General features: G+C 50.0%; 1 protein-coding gene and 1 long non-coding RNA gene across 3 annotated transcripts in view; one reads left to right on the top strand and one right to left on the bottom strand.

Annotated features, from left to right (window-relative positions):
- The window catches only part of LOC146869112 (uncharacterized), a 43,361-nt gene extending 28,428 nt beyond the window's left edge, over positions 1 to 14,933 (bottom strand). The window contains exon 1 of one of the 2 annotated variants that reach the window (XR_014963239.1): positions 14,797 to 14,933. This is a non-coding gene — a long non-coding RNA (uncharacterized LOC146869112). The remainder of the gene's footprint in view (positions 1 to 14,796) is intronic. The other variant, XR_014963330.1, reaches the window with a different exon arrangement.
- The window catches only part of BCL2L15 (BCL2 like 15), a 64,691-nt gene continuing 54,690 nt past the window's right edge, over positions 14,760 to 24,760 (top strand). Inside the window, exon 1 of the mRNA XM_085609942.1 lies at positions 14,760 to 15,276. Coding sequence (XP_085466068.1) covers positions 15,153 to 15,276 — 124 coding nt within the window. The 5' untranslated portion in view covers positions 14,760 to 15,152. The remainder of the gene's footprint in view (positions 15,277 to 24,760) is intronic.

Below are 24,760 nucleotides of genomic sequence, written 5' to 3'. Positions count from 1 at the left end.
CAGGGAGTTCCAGACACAAGGAGCAGTGACTGAAAACCTGACTCCACCTATCCTAAACTTCTTAAATTGTGGGATCATTAACAAGTGCAAATGGGTGAATTTGAGATCACTGGCGGGAGGACTACTTGTGGGTCCAAGATTTAATAAAAGCAGAACTTTTCACGTGCAAAGTTTTGAAAATAGTGCAGCATGTTTTGAATGTATATTTGTGTGTGAATGGGAGCTAGTGAAGGTTTTTTATCGCTTTAGAAATATGGCAATGTTTGTGAAGCTGATTAATCAGCCGAGCAGCCTGGTTTTGAACCAACTAAAGCCTCCGCATAAGGGGCCTGATTCACAAATGTAAAGTGAGATGAAAGTCTAACTTTATGACTTTCGGTATTCACAAAGTGCATGTACTACTCATAAATGCCATTTGTAAATACCGAAAGTCGACCTTTATGGCTTTCGGTCTTCACAAAAGACATTTACTACTTGTAAATGGTCTTTGTGAGTACTGAAAGTCGACCTTTATGACTTTCAGTATTCACAAAGGGCATTTACGAGTGTTTAATACCCATTGTGAATACCGAAAGTTTAAAGGTAGACTTTCATCTCACTTTACCGTTGTGAATCAGGCCAAATATGTTTAGGAAGTCCCAAGTAGAGAGAATTGAGATTATAACCTTGACCAAAGCGTCGGTGGTAGGGATTTCCTTGATCTTCTTATTTCTCTGAAGTTGGAAAAAGCAATAAGATATCACTGAGCCAAGTTGTGGTTCCAACGATAGATCCTCATCAATCGTAAAATCAAATCTTTTAACAGACTCCTTTGGAGTGGGGAGGAAGGACTCCAAAGGTCAAACTTGTTTTTGGTGACCACAATCTCTGTTTTGTCAGAGTTTAGTTCCGAGTGGTTGCTGTACATCCAATCCCGGGTGAGCAGCATGGTGTCTAGGAAATGCAGATTGGAATTTGGAGTGCTATCGATTGTGAAGAGGAGTTGCATGTCATAAGCATAATTACAAATGTTTACTTTCATGTTTGTGAGAGAGTGGACCATGGGGCGGATATATAAGTTAAAAAGATAAGGGGAGAGTGAAGAGCCTTGTGGAACCCCACAGTTCAATTGGACTTCAGGAGAATTGAGAGGGGAAAGTCTAATTGACGAGGATCTTTCCTTGAGAAAGGAGAGAGTCCAGTTGATTGCTGAATCCTAGAATCCTGTGGCCCTGACACAGTTAGCCCAGAGGTCATGGTCGACCATGTCAAAGGCTGCTGACAGATCATGGTGGACTAGGGCTTTAGTGCTGCCTTTATCTACTTCCTCTCGCATGCCATCTACTACTGAGAGAATCACTGCCTATGTTGAGTGCGCTGGGTGAAAGCCCACTTGCGAAGGATCAAGGAAATCTGAGGCCTCTATAAAGAAACGGAGATGGTGAGCTACATGCGCCTCAAGCAATGTTGCCAAATAGGGGAGGAGAGAAATTGGCCGATAATGTTTCAGATTGGGGGTGTCCTCACCTGCTTTCTTTTGTAAAGGGACTAGAACTGCCACTTTCAAGCAACTGGGGACTATGCCTTGATAGAGAGACACTAAAAGATAACCTGTGCTCACTCTCCGGTAACTTGGCAGAGCTCAGTCAGGCTTATCTAAAGAGGCTGCACATTGTCAACGCACTAAAAGCATTCCTTGGTCCTTCTGCAGTGTAAGACGCATGCAGGCTGTGCTTGGGCCTCGACTGGGTAAAGCCCAGTCCAAAGGCGGGCCCGTTGCGCCCGTCCGTGGACGGACGAGGCTGGGGTGGGCCACCAACCTTGGACTATCAAAAAAGGCTCTGTTGTTTTTGCTTATATTGAATTTCCGGGGGGTATCCTGCTGCTTGGCTGGGGAAACTCTAATGGCGACAGTGTGTTTACGGCTGAGGAAGTGTCTTTTCCTTTCTTGTACTAACTTGATGCTAAGGTTTGATTGTCACACTCTTTTGAAGGCCCAATTTGTATAGTGTCTTTTCATAATATTTTCACAAGGTTTGGACCAAGCAGCCAAAGTCTTGGGCTAAAGGAAAACCAAATTCTCCCTTTACAGTAGTGTTTTTGAGAAGCCGGGACCCTAACTGCATAGTGACTTTTTTTGCTGCACATTGTTTGGCCAAGAAAAAGACTACCTTAAACCTCTCCTCTCCCAAGTTCTAGCAGGTATTGTGAAAGTCTGCATATCTATATACATAGCTGTGTTCTGCTTTGAGGGTAAATAGTCATCATTTAGCTTGGTTCTACATTACTGGGCTTTGGCAGGGTGGTTTGAGTGATAACCTTGGCCCCTGGTGCCCAGACATGGGTAAACGCAAATAACTGCTCCAGCTAAGCTTGGTTCCTCATCTTCATCCCTGGATGAATTCATCAAACGTGCGATGGGGGCCCTGAATAAGGACATTGAGCAGGTGGAACATCACCTCTCGGGCTCATTGGCTACAGGTTTGGGGACTTATCCTATGCCTACTAGATAACAAGGGAGTGAGGTGTCGCCTAACTCAGTACAGGCTCAAAGACCTGAGCCAACACAGGCTCCACCAACTATTATTGACATATCTCCTTCTGAGCCGGGCCTGACCGCAGACCAGGACACTACCCTTTCGAGTAGCAATAGCCCCCGCGAAGTGGAAAAGTTGTCAGGCTCAACAGAAGCCAGTCTCAATACTTACCCCTCAACCTAGTCATATAATGGACCCTACTTTGCTTTATGTTGAGATCTGTTAACGAGATCTCTCCTGGAAAATGTATGTTATGTAATATCTAATTTGGATTTAATCAAGGGTCTTTTAAAAGATCTTAAAACAAGAGGTCCTGCTTTCACCGTTACACTGCCTGCCATGCACCAGCAAGGGAAGAAGGGGGCTGGTACACGTTGTCCTTCAGGTCCCCCTGACTTTGGCTCAGAGGCCTTAAGGCCCTGTAATACCTACTCTCAGGGTAATCACCAGCCCACTTTACCACCTGTTTAGCAGGATTCCCAAACACACTTAAGTACAATTGACGGAGTACCCAAGATAAGGGGTGAAGGGTATCTAACCACCTCCAGGGGTGGCCAAGATATTGGTTGCCCCCTTAGTTATAGGCAGGCTGTGCAATATCCACTTTCAGAAGGAGCCACCAGTGTTAATGACCCAACAGATAGGCCACTGAAAGAGGTCACACCTAGGAGGAATTTATCACAGGCTGAGTGGGCTAGAGAGCCATATAGTATTGGGGATGGGAACCCCAACTGGTATACCATCGACCTATGATTACACCTTATTCAGCAGTCATGGCAAATATCCCTCCTCTAACAGAGGGCTTAGAAGAGTTGCCAATTCAGCTAAAGAACAAAGTCGTGCACTGGCTTCAGTCTAGGTCAGTATTCCCAATTTCAGCTGCAGACCAAATCCTGCCGGCTCAGAGAGTGGGCTGGATTGGGTCATTGAATGAATCGCTTCCTGGAGACTGTCGGCCCGATTCACAAAGGTAAAGTGAAATGAAAGTCTAACTTTACGGTATTCACAAAGGGGAATCAATACTCGTGAATCCCCTTTGTGAAAGTTCATCTTGTGGTATTCACAAACACAAATTACGAGTAGCAAATGCCCTTTGAGAATACTGTAAGACATAAAGTTAGACTTTTGTCTAACTTTACCTTTGTGAATCGGGCCTAGTGTCGGAATACATCTTAGGCATCCTAGGGATGCTGGGAAGATCCTGCTTGACACGCCTTATAGTTCCTTGTTGGATGACAGAGTATCTCTTCCTCCCCATAACAAATAAGGGAGGTAAAAGAGTCATATAATAGTCTTTGTGGTTTCCTTAAGATTGTTTATTATGAGAGAACTGGGTTATTTTGGTAATCCAGAAAAACAGCACAAACGGAGGAGCAGCCAACACGTTTCGCCCATAGTGACGCGCAGGCTTGGGGCTATTTCAAGGCATAGATGGTTTAGTCCGGTAGGGCGCACGCCTACGTGTTTGTGAACAGTATCATAACATGAGAGAGCTCTCTCGTATTCACTCATAATAAGGAATCTTAAGGAACCACAACCTGATGACTCGAACCTTCAGCAAGTTTGACACGTGCTTCGCCCCTGAGGTGGATAATGACATCTGGATCTTGGCCTTTGAGCAGATTACTCTGGTCCTCAACTCCCTTTTGGTACTTGCGGCAAAAACAGGCTCACACATTAGAGTAAGGATGGTTTAATCAAGAATGTACGCAGGCTCTAAAACAATTGAGTATTTTGAGGAACAAAGATCCCTACGGTCAGTGAATAGATAACAATTCACTGGAAATAAGAATAATGTCCAGGAGTAATCAAGAATGGATATGTAGTACACTTTTAATCAAACATATATATGTGTGGAAGATTACCTCCACTTGGGTAATCCTCAATGGGTGTTAATCAATCAATCAATCAGGGTTTTTTTTTTTAAGCACACTACTCACCTGTGAGGGTCTCAAGGCGCTGGGGGGGGGAGGGGACAGCAGTTCTGTTTAGTCGAAGAGCCAGGTCTTGAGGGCCTTCCTGGAGGTGTCCAGGGAGGGGGCGCGTCTGAGGTCGATAGGGAGCTCATTCCAGGTTCTGGCCTTGATGTAGGAGAAGGCTCTTCCCCCTGTTCTGGCTCTGCGGGTGCCCGGGGTTTCGGCGAGTGCGAGGTTGGTGGAGTGGAGGTTTCTTTTGGGTACGTGGAAGGCAATTCTCTTGTTGAGGTATTGGGGTCCTGTGTTGTGGAGGCATTTGTAGGCGAGGGTGAGTAGATTGAAAGTGAATCTCTTCTCGACGGGGAGCCAGTGGAGGTTCCGTAGGTGTTGGCTAATGTGCTCATGTTGGGGGATGCCGAGGACGCCAAGGACGAGTCTGGCTGTGGTGTTCTGTATCGTCTGGAGCTTGCGGAGTAGAGACTTGTTGATGCCGGCGTAGAGGGTGTTTCCGAAGTCCAATCTGCTGGTTATGAGTGCGTGGGTGACTGTCTTGCGTGACTCAAGGGGGATCCATTTGAAGGTCTTTCAGGGGATACAGAGGGTGTTGAAGCAGCTGGATGCGACCGTGTTGACCTGCTTGCGCATGGAGAGGTAGGCGTCGAGTACAATACCGAGGTTTTTGGCGTGGTCAGTGGGGGTCAGAGGGCTCCCGAGTACGGTGGGCCACCAGGTGTTTTTCCATGCTGACGGGGTGGTTCTGAGTACGAGGACTTCTGTCTTCCGAGTTGAGCTTCAGGCAGCTGTTGCTCATCAGGATGCGACGTCCTGCATCTCTTCCTGGAAATTGAGTCTAGTGGTGGTGGGGTCCTTGGTGAGGGAGAGGATAAGCTGGGTGTCGTTGGTGTAGGATACTATGCTGAGGACGTGCTGTCTGACAATGGCGGTGAGGGGTCCATGTAGATGTTGAAGAGGGTAGGACTGAGCGAAGATCCCTGGGGTACTCCGCAGCTGATTTCCATGGGTTCGGAGAGGAAGGGTGGCAGTCTGATTCTTTGGCTTCTGCCGGTGAGGAACAAGCGGATCCAGTCGAGGGCATTACTTGTATGCTGGCGTTGTGTAGTCTGGTGGCGAGTCTGCGGTAGGAGACGGCGTCGAATGCTGCTGACAGGTAGAGTAGTATCAGGGCTGCGGTTTGGCCTTGGTCGAGGAGGTTGCGGATGTAGTCTGTGGTGGTGAGTAGGGCTGTCTCGGTGCTGTGGTTGCTGTGGAATCTGGATTGGGAGGGGTCGAGGATTGAGTTATCTTCGATGAACTGTGCATTGACGGTCTCAGCGACATTTGCCGTGAAGGGGAGGAGAGAGATGGGCCGGTAGTTCTTCAGGTCCATGGGTTCTGCTGAGGGTTTCTTAAGAAGGAGTCTGACTTCTGCACTTTTCCAGTCGTCGGGGAAGAAGCCCGTCATGAAGGTGGTGTTGATGGTGTGTCGTAATTCTGGTGCGATGGCGGTGGCGGCTCTATGGTAGATGTGCGGTGGGCATGGGTCCATGGGGGCCTCTGAGTGGATGCTTTTCATGGTCGAAGCGGTCTCTTCGGTCGTGACCGGTGTCAAGGAGGCGATGGTGGGCTGGCAGGTGTTGCTGGAGGGCGCTGTGGTTGCGGAGTCAGGTGTTTAGCCGTTTAAGTTGTTGTAGAGGTTCTTGATTTTCAGGTGGAAGTACGTTCTGAGGTTGTCGCAGAGGACCTGGGAGGGGGTGATGTCTGTGGTTTCGCTGGCAGCTTTGGTGAATTCCTGGATGATGCAGAAGAGCTCCTTGGAGTTGCTGGTGTTGGCGAGGACTTTGGTGTGGACGAAGGTTCTTTTGGTGGTGCTGATGTGTTGGTGCTATTTCATCATGGCGTTTTTGTAGGTGGTGGGGTTTTCAGTTTTGCCAATTCTTCTTGAGGCATCTGCAGATGTGTCTGGCTTCTTGGAGGTCAGCGGTAAACCAGGTGGCTTTCCTGTGGCACTGTATGTCGGAGTTGCGTAGCGAGGCGACCTTGTCTATGCAGCTGGAGATCCAAGTGTGAAGTCCACTGGCTGCAAGGTTGGCGCCGGTTGTGGCAGTGGGGGTGTCGCGGTTGAGGGTGGAGTTGAGCTGCTCCTCGATGACCCTGCTCCATTTTCTTCGCGGAGGGTGTGAAGCAGGTCTGGACGGCTTAGGTTTGTTGACGGAGAAGTGTACGCAGTGGTGGTCAGTCCATGGGAGTTGCATGGTGTGGCTGAAGTGGGTTCTGTTTCCCCCTGTGAAGACGGGGTCGAGGGTGTGTTCTGCCTTGTGGGTGTGTGAGTTGTTTCAGTACAATGCTGGCGAGGTTGTCAAAGAGGGTGCTGGAGTTGTGGTCGCTAGGTAGCCGAGGTGGAAATTCAGGTCTCCTATGAGTATGGAGTCGATGGCGTTGGGTGCGATGAGTTCGGTGATGGTGGAGGAAAAAGGGGTGCAGGCCGGGGGGGATCTGTAGGTGAGGGTGCCGCGGAGTGTGGAGTTTGGGCTGGTCTGAACCAGGAAGTGCAGGTGTTCGGCAGTGACAAAGGCGTCGCTCTAGGTGGAGAGGTGGAGGGAGTTTTTGTGCATGATGGCAAGCCCTCTCCCTGCATGGTTGGTGTGGTCCTTCCCCTGGATTTTGTATCCATCTGGGATGGCGATGGCGATGTCAGAGGAGGAGGATGCATTGGTCCAGGTCCAGGTGTTAAAAACATGAAAACAAACAGGCGTGAGACATTAAATGTCAATCAGTTTTATCCACAATTGGGGTCACTTATTTACATCAAGGAGAACACTACTGTACTCAGAAGTCCACCCAAGGAAAAAGCGAAAGGTCAAGGCACTAGAAACCTGCACCAGTCAGTCAAGTGTATGGCAGTTAAATCAAAAGCATGGTGCAGTGAGCCAGGAACGTGACCGTCCTACGTCCCCACTAATTGGGAAAACACAAAGAACAAAATTGGGTCTGCACTCAAATATTACCGTACGGTATTGTTCACTGGAATTTTGTATCCAGAAGTTACAACAACACATAGAAGTCAACAATTGAATATAATAACATTAGCATAGTGCCTCCCAAATAAATCAAGTTGTATCAACCACCAAGAGTACCAGACGAGTCTCTCTCCTTTACCAATCATGCCTTGCATTGAAACCAGCCCTAACAGTTGAATCTTGAATGGCGTGGGAGCGCGACTTGGGCCATCCCATACCTGATAAAACTTGGCAATATCGCTGCACAAGTAAGATGGTTTCCAGTAAAAATTATAGGCTAATAGCTCTATTGGACATCGAAGCTAAGGCCTATGCCCAGGTCCTGCTGGCAGAACTTGAGAACTGGGTCACAGAAAATAGCATTCTTCCTCATACTCAGTCCGGCTTCAGATCAGGCTGCTCCACGACGGACAATATAATAGCGCTGTCCTATCTTTCGTGGAGAACCTCTCTGGCCAATCATCTACCTTTATTTTGCTGCTTTGTGGACTTCAGTGCAGCTTTCAACAGAGTCAACCGAGGGACTCTATGGAACAAACTAAACTCCTGGGGGATACCATCTGTACTCCTCTCTGCCCTGATATCTCTGCATCAGAAAACTTGGGTGAGGATTAAAACAAGCGCCACAACAGTATCTGCAAAAATCGTAACTAAAAATGGTTTAAAGCAAGGCTGCGTATTAGCCCCACTACTATTTATCCCCTACACTGCTGATCTACCAAAAGAACTGGCAAGCGCAACCTTGGTCGCCCCAAAATTGGGTGGCACACGACTACAGATTATGCAATCCGCCGATGACATTATTATCATGGACCATACAAAAATAGGTCTACAAAGAGCGCTCACTGCCCTTAACATATATGACATAAAAAAATAATCTTCTGATGAACGAATCGAAGACCAAAGTCATGATCTTTGGGAAATACAAAAAAAAGAAAAATCTGTCTTGGCGAGCAGGCGGACTACATATTGCAACCTGTACCAGTTATAATTACCTAGGAGTCTGGTTCAATGAAAAGGCTAATCAAGTATCTCATCTTAAACATCTTCGGCTCAAGGGAGCAGGCGTTATATACAGTCTGAGGTGCCTGAATCGGCACTTGCACAGCCCTACAGCCGAGCCAATTTTAAGGGTTCTACGTGCTAAACTGCTCCCGGCAGTGTCCTATGGCCACCTGGCTTTCCCTGGCAAAATGGATATATTTCTAGCAAAATATCAAATAAAGGCTTACAAGAAAATATTTTCGGTCCCCCAGCATGCTAGGAGGAGGAGACTGAGACTTGAGCTTGGCCTGGAAAGCGCAGATCTTCACTGCCTGGGAGATTTAATTAAATTCTACATCCATATTCTACGTGCACCTGCTCAGTCCATGAAAGAAGAATTGCAATCAGTATTCACGGACAAACTTTCTCCTTGGTACAGACAGCTGCACGTGCCCATCTTCACATTAAAGATTGATATTACCATCTTACTAATCCAAACATTTCCCTGCCAGTGTGGAAAAAAACGTTAAAAAATCAAGTCACCTCAGTGTCATTTGAGAGAGATGTTGCTCGGCTTCCAAAACAATTGCTCCTTGCAGTTTTGAAAGACTCGTATATCAAGGGGAAACCTCAACCATATTTAAGTTGCTCTCTACAATCACTGACACGTAATAAAATTATTTATATGAGGCTGCTAGCACTCCCAATTCATGACTTCAACCCGCTGTGGGCTCGGAAGAATGGCCAGCTAACATGTAGGCTCTGCAACTATCCATATGAGTCCTGGTTTCATCTGTTATGTTGTTGCCCTCACCTTGCCAATGACCGCCGACTGGCCCCAGTTTACCGGGAAAAGTCACTGCAGGGAAGCATCGGACTTATGCTTCAGTAATAACTCAGCCCATGTCTTAGCAAGAGCTGCGAAGTTTGTTAATATTATCCTAATTGTATTGCATAATGCTCAGCATTAAGAAACTGTTAAACTCTATCCTTATCTGCACATATGAACGTTGATAAAAGTCAAACTCTCGATAAGCACTGTGACACTAAATCTAGATACAGCTGATTTATAAATGTTTACAAAATCTTCTTTTTCTTCCGCTTTTATTAACTCTTATATTTTTATCCTTGAATTTTATTAATACGTTTGTATGTTATGGTTTTAATTAACTGTAATAAACTTGATTGATTGAAGACATAGAAGTCAACAATTGAATATAGTAACATTAGCATTGTGCCTCCCAAATAAATCAAGTTGTATCAACCACCAAGAGTACCAGACTAGTCTCTCGCCTTTACCAATCATGCCTTGCGTTGAAACCAGCACAAACCGTCGAATCTTGAATGGCGTGGGAGCGCGACTTGGGCCATCCCATACCTGATAAAACCTGGCAATATCGCTGCACAAGTAAGATGGTTTCCAGTAATAGTAGGCACAAACTACTCCATTACAAATACCTGCACCGAGCATACACTGCTCCTGAGGCTCTGGCACAGGTAGATCCCTCACGATCACACTGATGCCCGAAGTGTGCAGCCAACAATGCTGAGTTTGTGCACTTGACTTGGATTGCTCTGTGATTCTTGCTTTTTGGGAGGCTGTCCTCACCTTGATTGGCTCTTCTGGGGTATGTCAAGCCATTGAGCCCAAGGTCTAAGCGCTTCACAGACACGGCGCTCTTGCTGGCAAGCGACGTATAGTAGCCCCACTGTGGGGCAGCAGCAAGCCCCTCACACGGATGACTGGCTGAAAGACATGACATATTGTGACACCACCAGTGAACTCTATGCTTCATTGCAACCACCAACATCTAGACCCAAAGACATTTGGACACCCTCCAAACCTACCTTTTAACCTTTAACACTGATACCTCTGATGACGCTGCTGTTTGCCTCATGGTCGATTGCTTGATATACTGCATATCCAGGCATTTCTGTTTCTGCCTATAATGTTGTATGTATCTTATAGATATGGTGTGGGAGCAGCGGGGACCAGTCTGACCTCGTCAGTGCTGGTCGCTCTACCCGTTGTGTGGCCCCTCCAGGAAGTCACCGGCTCCCTGCTGCTGCCGCCGCCGCTCACATCGCTGCCCTGATTGTGCCCCCACTGTGGTCTGTACTTTCGCCCTGGTTTGTTTCATTTGTTTTGTGCTGTTGTCCTGATTGTCCTGTTCAGCCTGACCCGTGTACTGCCCTGCCCCCATTCGCCGTAGTGTTGCCCTGTTGGTATTGTGCCCTGTTGTTATTGTCTCTGTTCTGTTCCCCTAGCGCTTCCGTCCCCGCTGCTCCCCCGCGGCCCCGCCCCCACTCCTGCTGGTTCCCTCGACCCTCCCCACTCGCCACCCCCCGGTCCCGCCTCCCAGCTGCTCCTCCCTCCCACGGAGTACTTAGGGGAGAGACCGGGCGACGGGGAGCTGTGACCCAGTCTGACCTCGTGAGTGCTGGTCGCTCTACCCGCCGCGTGGCCCCTCCAGGAAGTCACCGGCTCCCTGCTGCTGCCGCCGCCGCTCACATCGCTGCCCCGATTGTGCCCCCACTGTGGTCTGTACTTTCGCCCTGATTTGTTTCATTTGTTTTGTGCTGTTGTCCTAGCGCTTCCGTCCCCGCTGCTCCCCCGCGGCCCCGCCCCCACTCCTGCTGGTTCCCTCGACCCTCCCCACTCGCCACCCCGCTCCCGCCTCCCAGCTGCTCCTCCCTCGCTCCGCCCCTCCCACTACGCCATTTATGGCGGAGTCCACGCGTACGCGCAGCGTCCGCGCGCAGCGGGCGCGACGATTGTGCGCCGAAGGTGCGCCAAAGGTAAGCCCGTCTGCGCCCGTCCGCGCCTGCACCGCGCCCAGTGCCAGACCCCCTGGCCCCCGCAGATGCCAGCCTACCCGCCAGACTTACGACGCAGCCACCCTCAACGCACTCAACACCGGCCGGACCCCCGGCTGCCACCGAGCCACCCCAGGACGCACCCACGGACCCTTCACCTGCCAATCCTGCAAGTTCACCTGCATCCGGACCTGTACCGCACCCGCCAAGACGAGCACCAGCAACAACCACCTGAAGTGCATCCTGCTCAACACCCGCTCCGTCCACAGACACGCCGTGGAACTCTGGAACCTGCTCGACACCACAGCTCCAGACGTCGCCTTCCTCACGGAAACATGGATGAACGCCTCCTCAGCGCCCGACATCGCCATCCCCATCCCGGACGGATACAAGATCACCCGGAAGGACCGCGCCAACCAGATGGGAGGAGGTATCGCCATCGTCCACAAGAACACCATCCGCATCACGACCAACTCTGACGACACCCTCACAGCCGCCGAACACCTACACTTCCAAATCCACACCGACCCCAAGACTACACTCAGAGGCACCCTCATCTACAGACCCCCGGGACCACGCACACAATTCAGCGAAGACTTCGCCGACTTCATCATCCCGCAAGCCCTCTCCTCCGCTGACTACATCCTCCTCGGGGACCTCAACTTCCACCTGGAGAACAACAACGACCGCAACACCACCACCCTGCTCGACAACCTCTCCAACCTCGTACTCAAGCAACTGGTGACCACCCCCACCCACTACGCCGGCCACACGCTCGACCCCGTCTTCTCCTCCAGCAAGGACATCTCCTTCAGCCACGCCACCGGACTCCACTGGACGGACCACAGCTGCGTTCACTTCAGCTTCAAAAGGACCACGCTCCACCACCACCAGCAACAGGGCCCCCGCAGAAGCTGGAACAAGATCACAGCCGACCAGCTCGCCGCATCCCTGAGCCAGAACCCTCCCGCCAACCCCAACCAAGCCGCCAACAACCTCACAAGGTGGATCAGCAACTGCGCAGATGACCTCGCCCCACTGAAGACCCCTCCCAGCAGACCCGGCAGCAAGAAAGCAGCCTGGTTCACCGACGAACTCAAGTGCTCCAAGAAGACCTGCCGAGCCCTCGAGAAAGCCTGGCGCAGAGACCCAACACCAGACAACATGACCACCCTCAAGCTCGCCACTCGAAAACACCACCAACTGATCCACGCCACCAAGAAAACCACATTCAAGGAACGACTGGACAACAACGCCCACAACAGCAAGGAACTCTTCAACGTCGTCAAAGAGCTCTCCAACCCCAGCGCCGGAAACAACGACATCACCCCATCGCAAGACCTCTGCAACTCGCTCGCCTCGTTCTTCCACAACAAGATCGCAGACATCCATAACAGCTTCAGCACACAGCCGACGCACCCTACGACCGCACCAGCGCCCCCCACCACCACCCTCCGCGCCTGGACCCAGATCAACACCGAAGACACCATCCGCACGATGAACTCCCTCCACTCCGGATCACCTACCGACCCCTGCCCTCACCACGTCTTCAACAAGGCCGACTCCGCCATCGCTCCCCACCTACAGGACATCATCAACGCCTCCTTCGACACCGCCACCTTCCCAGAGAGCTGGAAGCATGCCGAACTCAGCGCCCTACTGAAGAAACCATCAGCGGACCCCACCGACCTCAAAAACTACCGCCCCATCTCGCTCCTCCCGTTCCCGGCCAAAGTCATCGAGAAGACCGTCAACAGACAACTGGCCGCCTTCCTCGAGACGAATGGATCACTCGACCACTCGCAGTCCGGCTTCCGGGCCAACCACAGTACCGAGACAGCCCTCATCGCAGCCACCGACGACATCCGAACCCTGCTGGACAACGGAGAAACAGTGGCCCTCGTCCTCTTGGACCTCTCCGCGGCGTTCGACACGGTCTGCCACCGCACCCTAGTGCAGCGCCTCAACAACGTCGGAATCCAAGAGAAGGCACTGGAATGGATCATCTCCTTCCTCGCCGGAAGGACACAGAGAGTCCGCCTCCCCCCGTTCAGATCAGAAGCCACCGAAGTCATCTGCGGCGTACCTCAAGGATCTTCACTCAGCCCCACGCTGTTCAACATCTACATGATCCCCCTCGCGGCCATCGCACGCCAACACAACCTCAACATCATCTCCTACGCCGACGACACCCAGCTGATCCTCTCCCTCACCAACGACCCCGCCACCGCCAGAACCAACCTACACGAAGGGATGAAAGACGTAGCCGAGTGGATGATGAACAGCCGCCTGAAACTGAACTCAGACAAGACGGAAGTCCTCATCCTGGGATCGTCGCCCGCCGCCTGGGACGACTCCTGGTGGCCCCCTGCCCTGGGCAGCGCACCCAAACCTACAGACCATGCACGCAACCTGGGCTTCATCCTGGACTCCTCCCTCTCCATGACCAGACAAGTCAACGCCGTCTCCTCGTCATGCTTCAACATCCTACGCATGCTACGTAAGATCTTCCGGTGGATCCCCACCGAAACCAGGAAGACGGTCACCCAGGCCCTCGTCACCAGCCGACTGTGCTACGGCAACTCCCTCTATGCCGGAACCACCGCAAAACTCAAGAAAAGACTCCAGCGCATTCAGAACGCCTCAGCACGACTCATCCTGGACATCCCCCGACACAGCCACATCCCCGCACACCTGAGAAACCTGCACTGGCTCCCCGTTAGCAAGAGAATCACGTTCCGACTCCTCACCCACGCACACAAAGCTCTCCACAACCAAGGCCCAAGATACCTCAACGACCGCCTGAACTTCCACACTCCCACCCGCCAGCTTCGCTCGACCAGCCACGCCCTTGCGTTAATTAAGAAGTTAATGTAGATATGAAAAGATATCATTTGTAATGTGATAAGTTTAATGATAGAGTTAACTTTCTCTCCAGTGGCGTAACGAAAGTTTAAGCCCCCCCCCCCTGCAATGTACACAGAGGGGCCCCTGATCTGGATTTAATACGGAGCGCTCAGGTTTTATTACTGGGCTGAGGGGGGCCCCTGCAGCTCGGGGGGATGCGGGGGCCTGTGTTACGCCCCTGTTTCTCTCCCACTAAAGTGCGTACGTATATTAATTTTCAGGGGCTAAGTCTAGTATTAATTACGTTTCCGACCGAGACACTGAGGAAGGGCGCTCCCTCGGTGTTTGATGACAGCTCCGTTTTATTTATTTGTTTATTTTATTTATTTAATGCGTTTTTATATAGCGCGGACTTTACCCGAAGGTGTCAGAGCGCTTCACAATAGGAACAGTAATGATACATAAGGAGAAAATTACAAGTGAGCATGTTACAAAAGCAAACGTTACGTTACATGAGGCAATAGTGACAATTGTGCAAGTATCAGGAGCAAACAGAATACAAGAGGAAGCAAACGATACGTTACAAACGGAAAAAAGTGACGTGTGCAGGTTACAAGAGCAGACAAAGTACACGCAGAGGTAAAAAGATTGCAATAAATGGCAGACACTCAAAACACTAAAACAGAAGTTAAGTCGCACCTTTGCACCTGCCTACGGTAGTGTCCTTTCACTTCTCGCCTCTGAGGCCTGTCCCTGGCCCTTCAGCAGCCTGTGGACGCGGCGCCCACGGCATGTTTGCAGAGAGACAGAAGTGCGCGAGCCAGCCTGACATTCACAAGGTACATACCTGAGGCGTTCAATGATGTGACGTAACTAAGGGCGAGGCAGAGGAGGAGGAGGAAGTACAAAGAGCACAATGCAAGCCGCTGGCCAGGTCATAGCAATGTGAGAGGGCTACCGACTCCCTCTCCGTGGCAAGCGAACCTCACCTGACTGGACACGCAGAGACGGAGTCCAGGAAAGCAGAGGCCACACATCTGGCCGCAGACAGGAGAATGGACCATTCCATTACCTTCGAGAGGCAGACGAAGCAGGTTGTGCAGGCCCTCTTCAGTGACCCGGAAGAGGGGGGGGACGTCGGCTTCCGCAACCTGGAGACAGACTATGCTGGGGAGGAAGGTAAGAGGTTGATTCCACCAGGATCGGGGTACCAGATGCAGAATGGGTACCACTGTGGAGGTATTCAGCTGCATAAAGGGGGAGGTGAGAAATGAGGGTGTAAAGAAGATTGAAAGGAGGTGACATTCTGCTGAAGGGTGAGAGAGGCGCTGTGACGCTTTGTAGTAAGATAAGATGCAGGGTCGCCACTGGGAGAAAGATAAGAAAGGAGGGGGCAGCATGAGAGGGGGCGCCACTGAAAAGGCAGGGATGAGAAGTGGGGGCTCCACCCGGCACAGAAATGTATCAAAATAGGGGGCTGCACTACAGAGGAGCCGAAGAGGGGTGGGGGACATATACTGTGTTTTGAATCTTAAATAAAAGCGGCAGCGCCCGGTGTGTGTGAATACTTACAACAAAGAAGTGGCAGGAGATATTCACCCCCTGCGCATGTACTATATCTGAAGCATTCACAGGTGGACGTTAAGTAAACGTGGCGAGATTTATGCTGTTTAATAAGGTACCAACAACAATTCTCACACAGAACTTCTGTTCTCTTTGGTGACGTCTCTATACAGGGTGAACATCACTCCTTCAGTTAGGATATTACTGCATGTCCTTTGGTCTCTTTGGAGGTATTACAGCAGGCTCTAATTAGTTCTCTTAGGTATTCCTAGCAGTCTTTCCTTCAGTCAGTGGAAGGTTGTGTCACCTTTCTTTTTTCACTGAAAGTCACTCGTCCTGAGAGGGTGAGTTGTCCTGTGAAGCAGAAAGACAGGGTACCAGGTATCCTTCCTCCTGCCACGTGCACCCCCCCTCCTTCTATACTTTCCCTACAATCCCCTAATTCCACTTACCTGTGAAACAGAAATGCTGTTTATCAAGTATTCTTCCTGCCATAATGAAGCATCTCCCTATCTGGCTTGAAGTAGGTTCAGGGACATAGTACCAGCTCTTTTGGAGGCTGCTATGACCCCCCTGGGGAACCACAAGTTGGAACGTAGCTCCCTTGGTTCTATCATTGATGGCGGGAAACTCCGCCCGTTTAAAACTTACTCTCATATCTTTCTCCTTGGTTTTGCTGTGATGGCTGTGAACACTGATCCAAGCTTCAGATGTTCAGAAAAAACCTAAAAACCAAGCTTTTTGCAGCCACATAAGCCGCTGATCTCTGTTCCCCGTGCCACCACATCTCCAGCGCCAAGACGCTTCGGTATTCGAGCGCTTTAGAAACATATAAACATAAACTGATCCGCTTCCCTGAGGGTATGAGGCCAGCCCTTGCCTTTGCTAGTGGGCGGAGTCACACACTGGCCACAGATCTGTTCCAGTCCTCCTAGTCCCACATGGTAAATACAGTTCACGGCAGTCCATTGTGTATACCATCTCTTGCGCTCATTTGAGCGTTGAAGCGCCCGTGCTATTAGTCCTTGACACCTGTGTTACTTTCTTCTGATATTTTGGATGGGGAAATAGTCTGTAGGGGGGACGTGACCTGCCGCTTGGGGTCTGTGGATGAGTGCCAAACAGCCAGTGTTAGCCCTTGCCGCTATTGTTTCGTTCTGATGAACTTTTCAGAAGAGCAACACGTCTTAGATGAACTGCTGTGAGGTGCCTTCTAACGTTTCCTGGGAACACAAATCAGTGTGTGAACGATGCAGAGGGGCTTAAATGCAGTGTGCAAGAGCGCCATTCATGCCACTGAACACGGTGGTAGAATTTTGGAAAGTTTCCAGTTTCTTTAATGGGACGGATGTCCAAGCCATGCCACATCGCCTCACCAACTTTATTCTGTTTGTTGCCATATACATTAAAGTAACACTTTTCCTATGCCAGAAGGGCATAATAAAGCTTAGTGCTTCTTCTGCATAGATCCCTTTCCAAAGCTGGATCAATGGCCATTCTCCTATCGTGTTTGGGAACCTGATCGTCCAGTTTCCTTAGTTTACTTGTCACAAGCTTTCCAACCCTAGCAACAGCCGCCATCTTGAATCGAAACGAACTCGCAGTCTGGCTGCTTTCATTTTAGAACAGTCTCTACTCGCTTTCTGAATAGTCACCATACGCAAGCAGCCTCTTCGCAGACAGCACGCGGGTGTGGGTGCAGCCTCTAACCTGCGTGTGATCTGCAACAAGGTGTACCACAGAGCTGACCAGGCACTCGGCTCCATTGAAGATGCAGGTGTGCATGGTTTATATAATATCCAAACCAGTGCAGAATTATGTGAAGGTAAATAGAATAACTAGCCCCTCAGAATTTAGAAAATGGTACTGAAGCACTTACAATGTGATCTGTGTTGTAGACATGATGCCTAATGGCAGCCCCAGGCCTGGGTCTATGTAAATCCGTCTGCAAAATGCAGGAATAAGGGATCCAGATAGTCCGTCATTACTTAGAACAGCCCGGAGGCGCGTAATCTACCCCAGTAGCCATCCTGTTAATCTATATAAATGTATATTCTTTAATCCTTACGTTGTGTGGCAATTCAATGTCTGTTTCTCGTTGTAGTTCTTATTTTTAAGTCTGTCAGAGACGGCAGTATAGTGGACGCGACAGGTAGACTCTCACCTTCGCCTGGCAGGAGGCTTTGGTGTCCACTCAGAAGTCACACTTCATTAAAACAAGCATGTCTGCTCTTGAAGTAGGCTGAGCCCTTACTAGTTAATCACACATAATTAAAGTGTTGCTACTGTGAATGGGGCCATGCTTCTGTTTCCATATGTCCTCCAGTGGGGTTGTACGTTCCATTCATTTCTGGGTGAGTTTTCTTAAAGCCCTCCGCTGCCGTGGTCTGTTCATACATTGACTGACATGAGACTGACTTCCTGTGGCCGATGACAGAAGTGGACTTCCCTCAGCTTGAAGTCATGTCCTTGCCTAGGCAAAACCAACAGGTCTGGCGTTGTCCATCAGAGTTTTGACAATTCTTATTTTGTAATGTTTTTGCACAAAGTTATTGATTGAGGACCTGCTGCGTGCTCGTCAATCTGGGAAAAAAAACATTGACTAAGGACAAAAATCTTTTTTTGGTCTTAAAAAGCACATATTGGGGCGTGGCCAAGATGGCGGCGAGATAGGACGTGTCTCTCTCGTCAGCGGCCCGGTAACCACCGGCCTTGGGCCATTTGCAGAAGCTGGAAGTGCCGGGGAAGGTGCCTTGGGGAAGTGGCTAATCTCGGGACCCGGGAGCGTCTGGGGACCGCTTGAACAGGCCGCTACTCAATCCAGAGATCGGGCTCAGGGCCGTGGCCTAGCGAAGCGGACGCGGGAGACACTGGCTCGGAGCGCAGGAGAGGCCCAGACCCCCGAGGAAGCCATGAGGTACACCCGTCGGCCGCACGGATGGCCCAGCACTTGAACAGAGGTGGTGAGCGGGAGTGCCTCAGACGAGGGCCTGCAGCCGCGGGACCCCGCCTAGAGGCCTGTTGGGGAGACGCACCCGCCATTTTGTGGAGAGGACCGGCGGCGGACTTGGGCCCGGGGGAACGGCCGGGACCTGGCCCTGCTGCCGAAGGGGGGCAACAGGAGAGGCCCGCAATCTGTGACTGGCGCTAGGAGTAGGCACTATGAGTCGGACTGGCATGACAGCGTGGACCTGGGAGCCCGGGGAGCGGCCACTGCATATACGGCCCAGAGCGCACTCCCCTCACTGGAGTCAGGGTGAAGGGCACAAGGGACGACCCCGCATCGGACAAAGGGGAGCGCAGGCACCCAAACACAGCGCTTAGGGGGCAGCCCAGCAGACCAGACTCCGGCCGTTGTGTGCCTGGTCTCAACAGCCTGGTGGCTTCCACGCGGGGCAGCCCGCAGCACTCCAGTGGTTCTCCCATCTCTTGGACTCACCTGGCCTCGATAGGGTGGCAGCTCACCCACGTGGGAGTCCACGGCTGAGACCGGGGGTTTTCGAGCATGGCCGCCATTAGAGTCAACCGCCGAGGGTGGGGCCCCGAGGGCCTACGGAAGAGGGTGCAGCTTGTGGGCATACCGTGCGGCCCCGCGCTCGACCCTGGTGATAGATTGGAGCTAGGGGAGTGCTGGCTCGCAGTCATTCCACTGAAATCGAGCGGCCACCACTTACGAGGCATGTGGGCCTGGGACCTGCCAGAGGAGTTGGATCACCGCAGCTAGGAGCCAGTCATCACATAGCACCACGCCCCCGGGGCTTTACCAGGGGTGAGGCTCAATAACCCCCTGCCCAAGGGGGCACTTTGGGAGGTAGAGGCTAACGGGCCGTGAGGAGAGGCGAACCCTGGCAACCTCAACAGGGTCTCCTTATAGTGATTGGTGCCTGCCAACGTGAAGAAGTACACAAGCAAGGTCGCGGTACCTATCAACCTTCCTCTGTGACAGGAAGGTAGATTTGGTTACGCAGAGCACACCTTTTGTGATTTGGTGTAAATCAGTTCAGTAGTTTTAGAGCTAGTAAAGGGAAAACAATCTAGATATCTAGGTCCACAGATTTGTGGAGGGAATTCGTGGATTCATGCTGTAATCTAATTGGCTGCCAAAACTTCAACCAGGAAGTGTTGGCAGCCTCTTGGGGCTCGGCTTGAAGCCGAGTCCTACAAAACAAAATCTAAAACAAGCATTGGCATAGCCAATAGGTCTCGCTTTTGGGACCTTCTAAGTATTTAGCTATGCAGCACAATATCCTTGGTGCAACCACTTCAACTGTTGCGTGGCTAAACACTTATAAGGTCCCAAAGGCAAGACCTATTGGCTATGCCAATGCTTGGTGCGGTTGTGTGTGTGTGGTTGTGTGTGTGTGGTTGTGTGTGTGGTTGTGTGTGTGTGGTTGCGTGTGGTTGTGTGTGTGTGTGTGTGTGTGTGTGGTTGTGTGTGTGTGGTTGCGTGTGGTTGTGTGTGTGTGTGTGTGTGGTTGTGTGTGTGTGGTTGTGTGTGTGTGTGGTTGTGGGTGCGGTTGTGGGTGCGGGTGCGGTTGTGGGTGTGTGTGTGTTTGTGTGTGTGGTTCTGTGTGGCTGTGTGGCTGTGTGTGTGTGTATCTCAAAAAGGTGTCTACTCGGAGATAGTGCTCAAACAGCTTGACAGAGTACACACTGTCGGAGTTTGGGTGATTCAACTGCCCTCCCTATTTAGAGTGGGGGGTCGAATGGACAGTTTTTACTGGCAGAGAAGGACAAGGATAAGCATTTTTAAATGACGCCCACACAACGGTAAACCAAAAAGAATTGACTAATGTTCGTCAGTATAAGTCTACCATCCGTGAAAATGACGCCATGACGGCGCTTCCTGCCAATGACTAGTGATGTTCCGATGGATAACTCTACATGCAAAGGCCAGGTACTCTATCACAGCAACGGAGTATTTTACTTTATTGCCCTGACTGAACTAAAACTGCACTCTAGATCTTGTGGAAAATTGCCATTTTTAAAAAACATTGTTTCCAAGCTCACATTTTTTCCTTTACTTTCCAGATTGTTCTAAATTTCTAAGTGCTTTTTTTTTATTGTACCCCGTGCCTTCCTTCATCCACTCCCTCTTTTCATAAATCTTGCTTACAGTAATGTCATATGTACATTCACTTTTGTTTTGCATTTCTGAAATGTTCTAACTCGTTCAAACTCACAAGTGCGAGACAATGCTGTGTTTTTGAGAACTGGATGCCCTCTGCTTGCTGATTTTTTTTGGGCATTTGTGAGTTTGCTGAATTGTTTTACAATTTTTCTGAAGGGGCACTTGCCTACCTCTCCTTTATTGCCGTCAACTCATCATATCCCTCTACTCTATGGAACTTTAATCCTCAGTGCAAAACTCTCAAACATGGACACATTTTTAATCTCAAAATGGCAGAAAAAAAATAAGTGAAGCTCTTTATCAGCTCCTCACATTTCATAAAAACGTAAATGTAGAACTTATGGAACTCATGCTGTGAGTGAGTGGCAAAGACATCTCTAAAATGCAAATATCTCGAAAACACCATGAAAGGATTTCTGAGTGAAAGGTCTAGCTTCATGTGTTTGATTTAAATCCATAACCCAGTTTTTCATGTGCCAGACGCAACATTTCCCATGAGAACTGAAATATAAAATGAATCTTTTTTGAGCTCCACTTAACTTTTTTGACTGCAGGGACCTGTGAAAATTCACATTACAAAACGTAGCCAATTACAGGAGGGGAGCAGCAGAGTTTTAGTAGATTCCTCAAAATGACCCCTAAGTTGTGACGTAACAAATGTAAAGTGCAGCTAAAAAAAAAAAATACAGGAAAAATGATAGAATGAAAGACTGGTGCTCGACGAGGATGAAAAAATATCCCAAAACTTAGTCAAATTCATTCAAAGTTAATGAAGGATCTTCAAGACAAGCAAAATATTGCTCACTGCACTGGACAGGCTCGCTCCATCGACACGCACAAAAACAGAAACGCTCTTCGACTTCTCATCGATCACAGTCCTGCTTTAGGTCTAGTTTAAACATTTATTCATCTTTTTCTTGTTATTGGTGGAAATCTTAATTTTGCATCAAATTGTTTAAAAGGTACTCACGTTTGCAGGATACAGTGGGCGTCCGCCGGTGGCGATCACTATGTTATTTGCAGTAATTCTAGTCTGTGAATAAAAAAAATGGTGCCAATGAGAAAACAAAAATTAAAAGGTCCTGTGGGCGATATATCTGGAAACAAGATACCAAAAGAATTTCTGCAGCCTTGGTGCACTGACTGGTTTCATCAACACACTCCAGAAAGGACAATGTTTTCATAGTAAAACCTGCACAAGGGAACAATGAACCCTGTGGATTTACCACCTCTCTTCTGCAGTCCAAGATTCTGGCATCAGGCCTACACACATGTCCAGGAAGCATGTGTGTGATGTAAGAAAGACCATACCATGGTGGGATCTTTGGAGAGAGTCAAGACTGCAGTCTGGATCCGGGGTGTTCCCTGTACCACAACCAGCCCTCGTTTACATCGCTGTTGGCAGTCTTTGCACATGGGCCGAGGAGTCCTGGCATGGGACTATCCACGCTCACGGGTGGCGATGCCATGGTGAGGTGGATCTAAAGACTAATGGTTGGAGGGGAGTATAAAGGGAGCATGGGTCAATTTTGCCAGGATGTACATTTCTAGCGATACAGAATGTAATACCAAGGGGTATCAATCGGGCACATTTAATGAGCAGTATTTTTAACACACCTTGCACAGAGCAAGGCTAGGATAGCAAAGTACAAGGAATTCTCACCAGCAAAGCGCCATTTTTAAGCAGAGCACCGCACAAATGGACAGCATTTTGATTTCTTGCAAGCAGTCTACCAGAAAGCAACCCCTCCCAAGAATCTGGGAGATGAGGCAAGGCGGAGAGCTTCATCTGATGTGAATATCTAGAGGCCGGGCTGTTCAAAAGCCGCATCACTGGCACGCAGATGCAGGAGCCAGGGCCCTTCGTAGAGATGGCACCGCTGCTGAGGGAGTGTCAGAGGACGCAATCCCGCCAATGTTACATGCACAAGATCAATCTGTGGAGCTCAATGAGATGGAAACGATACTTGTGCCGTCACTAAAGGCCAGCGCAGAATGTGAAGATAGAGAAATAACGTCATATGATCTTCAATCCCGAGACGGGGTTCTAGAGTGATCTACTTGCCTTTAAGGAGCCCCAGGTGGGATACAGTCTTGTAGCGTGGGTTTTACATCCTCACTGATACTACGACCAACAGTCCTTCACAGGGAGATTGGGGGTATCTTTGGAGGATCTGGATGATGCTGCCACCAGAATTGAGCATGCTTTACATCATCGATGTCAAGGAGCCCTTCTTAGGTCATCAAAGTGCACAAAATTAAACTTGCCATCGGTAGAACTTGAACCATATCTAAACCAAAAAGCGAGTGAATATGAGATAGTAGAGACGAAGGAGAAAGGCTCTGGTCTTGGCCCCACTGTGCAGCCGCCATCTTTGTAGCATCCTTTAAATGCCCAGATTATAAATCATGATTACAGTGATGCTGGGTAATTCAAAATGCAGGAGTGCAGGGGGCAGCTGGGCACAATAGGTCAAAATACTGCAGATTATGCTGCTTCGGGTCATTTAAAAAACAGCCAGCCATACAACAGTTTCCTAAACTCCAAAGTCCCAAAATATGGTATGCAAACTATTTGTTAAAGATTCCTCGACAGGTCTGTCCACTGGTTTGGCTTTTTACCAACACGTGCAGAGTCCAGGTCAGTGTGTAAATCTTTAACAAAAGCTCCCTGGAGAAGTGTGCGGGAGAGCTGGTGAAGGTTAACTCTGTTACTAGCCTTTCAATGTGGCGCTCGTGTTATTATGCTCAAAAACCACAGAAGTCCCGGTCTGGGATAAAATGCTGACGTGGTGCCCGGAAAGAGGCCGCCTGCAGGAACAGCAGCAGGGTTTAGAGGTCAGTGCAGGAGGCACATGTCCCTAGAAAGAGGCCGCCTGCAGGAACAGCAGCAGGGTTTAGAGGTCAGTGCAGGAGGCACATGTCCCTAGAAAGAGGCCGCCTGCAGGAACAGCAGCAGGGTTTAGAGGTCAGTGCAGGAGGCACATGTCCCTAGAAAGAGGCCGCCTGCAGGAACAGCAGCAGGGTTTAGAGGTCAGTGCAGGAGGCACATGTCCCAGGAAAGAGGCTGCCTGCAGGAACAGCAGCAGGGTTTAGAGGTCAGTGCAGGAGGCACATGTCCCAGGAAAGAGGCCGCCTGCAGGAACAGCAGCAGGGTTTAGAGGTCAGTGCAGGAGGCACATGTCCCAGGAAAGAGGCCGCCTGCAGGAACAGCAGCAGGGTTTAGAGGTCAGTGCAGGAGGCACATGTCCCAGGAAAGAGGCCGCCTGCAGGAACAGCAGCAGGGTTTAGAGATCAGGGCAGGAGGCACATGTGCAGAGAGTGCGTCTAGGTGATCTAGGCCTGGGTGATCCTGAAAACGTGGCAGGATTACAGCCCACCCAGGGCTGCTGGCAGCAGGCTTAGGGGGTGTGACTTTCGGACGGGCAGCAGCAAAGGAAGCCACCTTGGGAGGGGTAAACGGAACGTTCACAGGGCTATCAAGGAAACCCTCCTTGGGGAGAGCGTTTAAAAAGCACTTAATCCAATTTCATTAGCGGATGGTATTGACATGGGAACAGACCAGAGCCAGCTTACAGTGCCACGGCTTTAAGGAGCCTTAATACCTGAAGGTATTCAAAGAAGGCGCTACATCAGTCTCAGTTTACTAGTGAGGTCAGGCAGGAACGGCCTTTACCCGGGAAGTGAATGACTGATGAGAGTGACAGACACAGGAGCCAATCGCAGTGTTGAAGCAGGGACAGAGGTAGATGGTAGGGTGTATGTGGAATATTCTAAGGCGTTGCAGCAGAAAGCGAAGACTGGTCGGGCCAGGCCTATATAACCCACCTCGCATGCATCCTCTATGCAATAACCACAAACCTCGCTGCACACGTGCTTACACAAGAACCGCACAGCTCACAGCGCTGCTCCACACAGACACTCACCTCTTTCCACGACTTTGTTGAACCGCAGACTGTATGCTTATCC

Source organism: Triturus cristatus, chromosome 1_1, assembly GCF_964204655.1.
Source record: "Triturus cristatus chromosome 1_1, aTriCri1.1, whole genome shotgun sequence".
In the NCBI taxonomy this organism is placed as follows: domain Eukaryota; kingdom Metazoa; phylum Chordata; class Amphibia; order Caudata; family Salamandridae; genus Triturus; species Triturus cristatus.
Note: the sequence above shows the minus strand (reverse complement) of the source record. Positions and strands in the feature narration are given on the sequence as shown.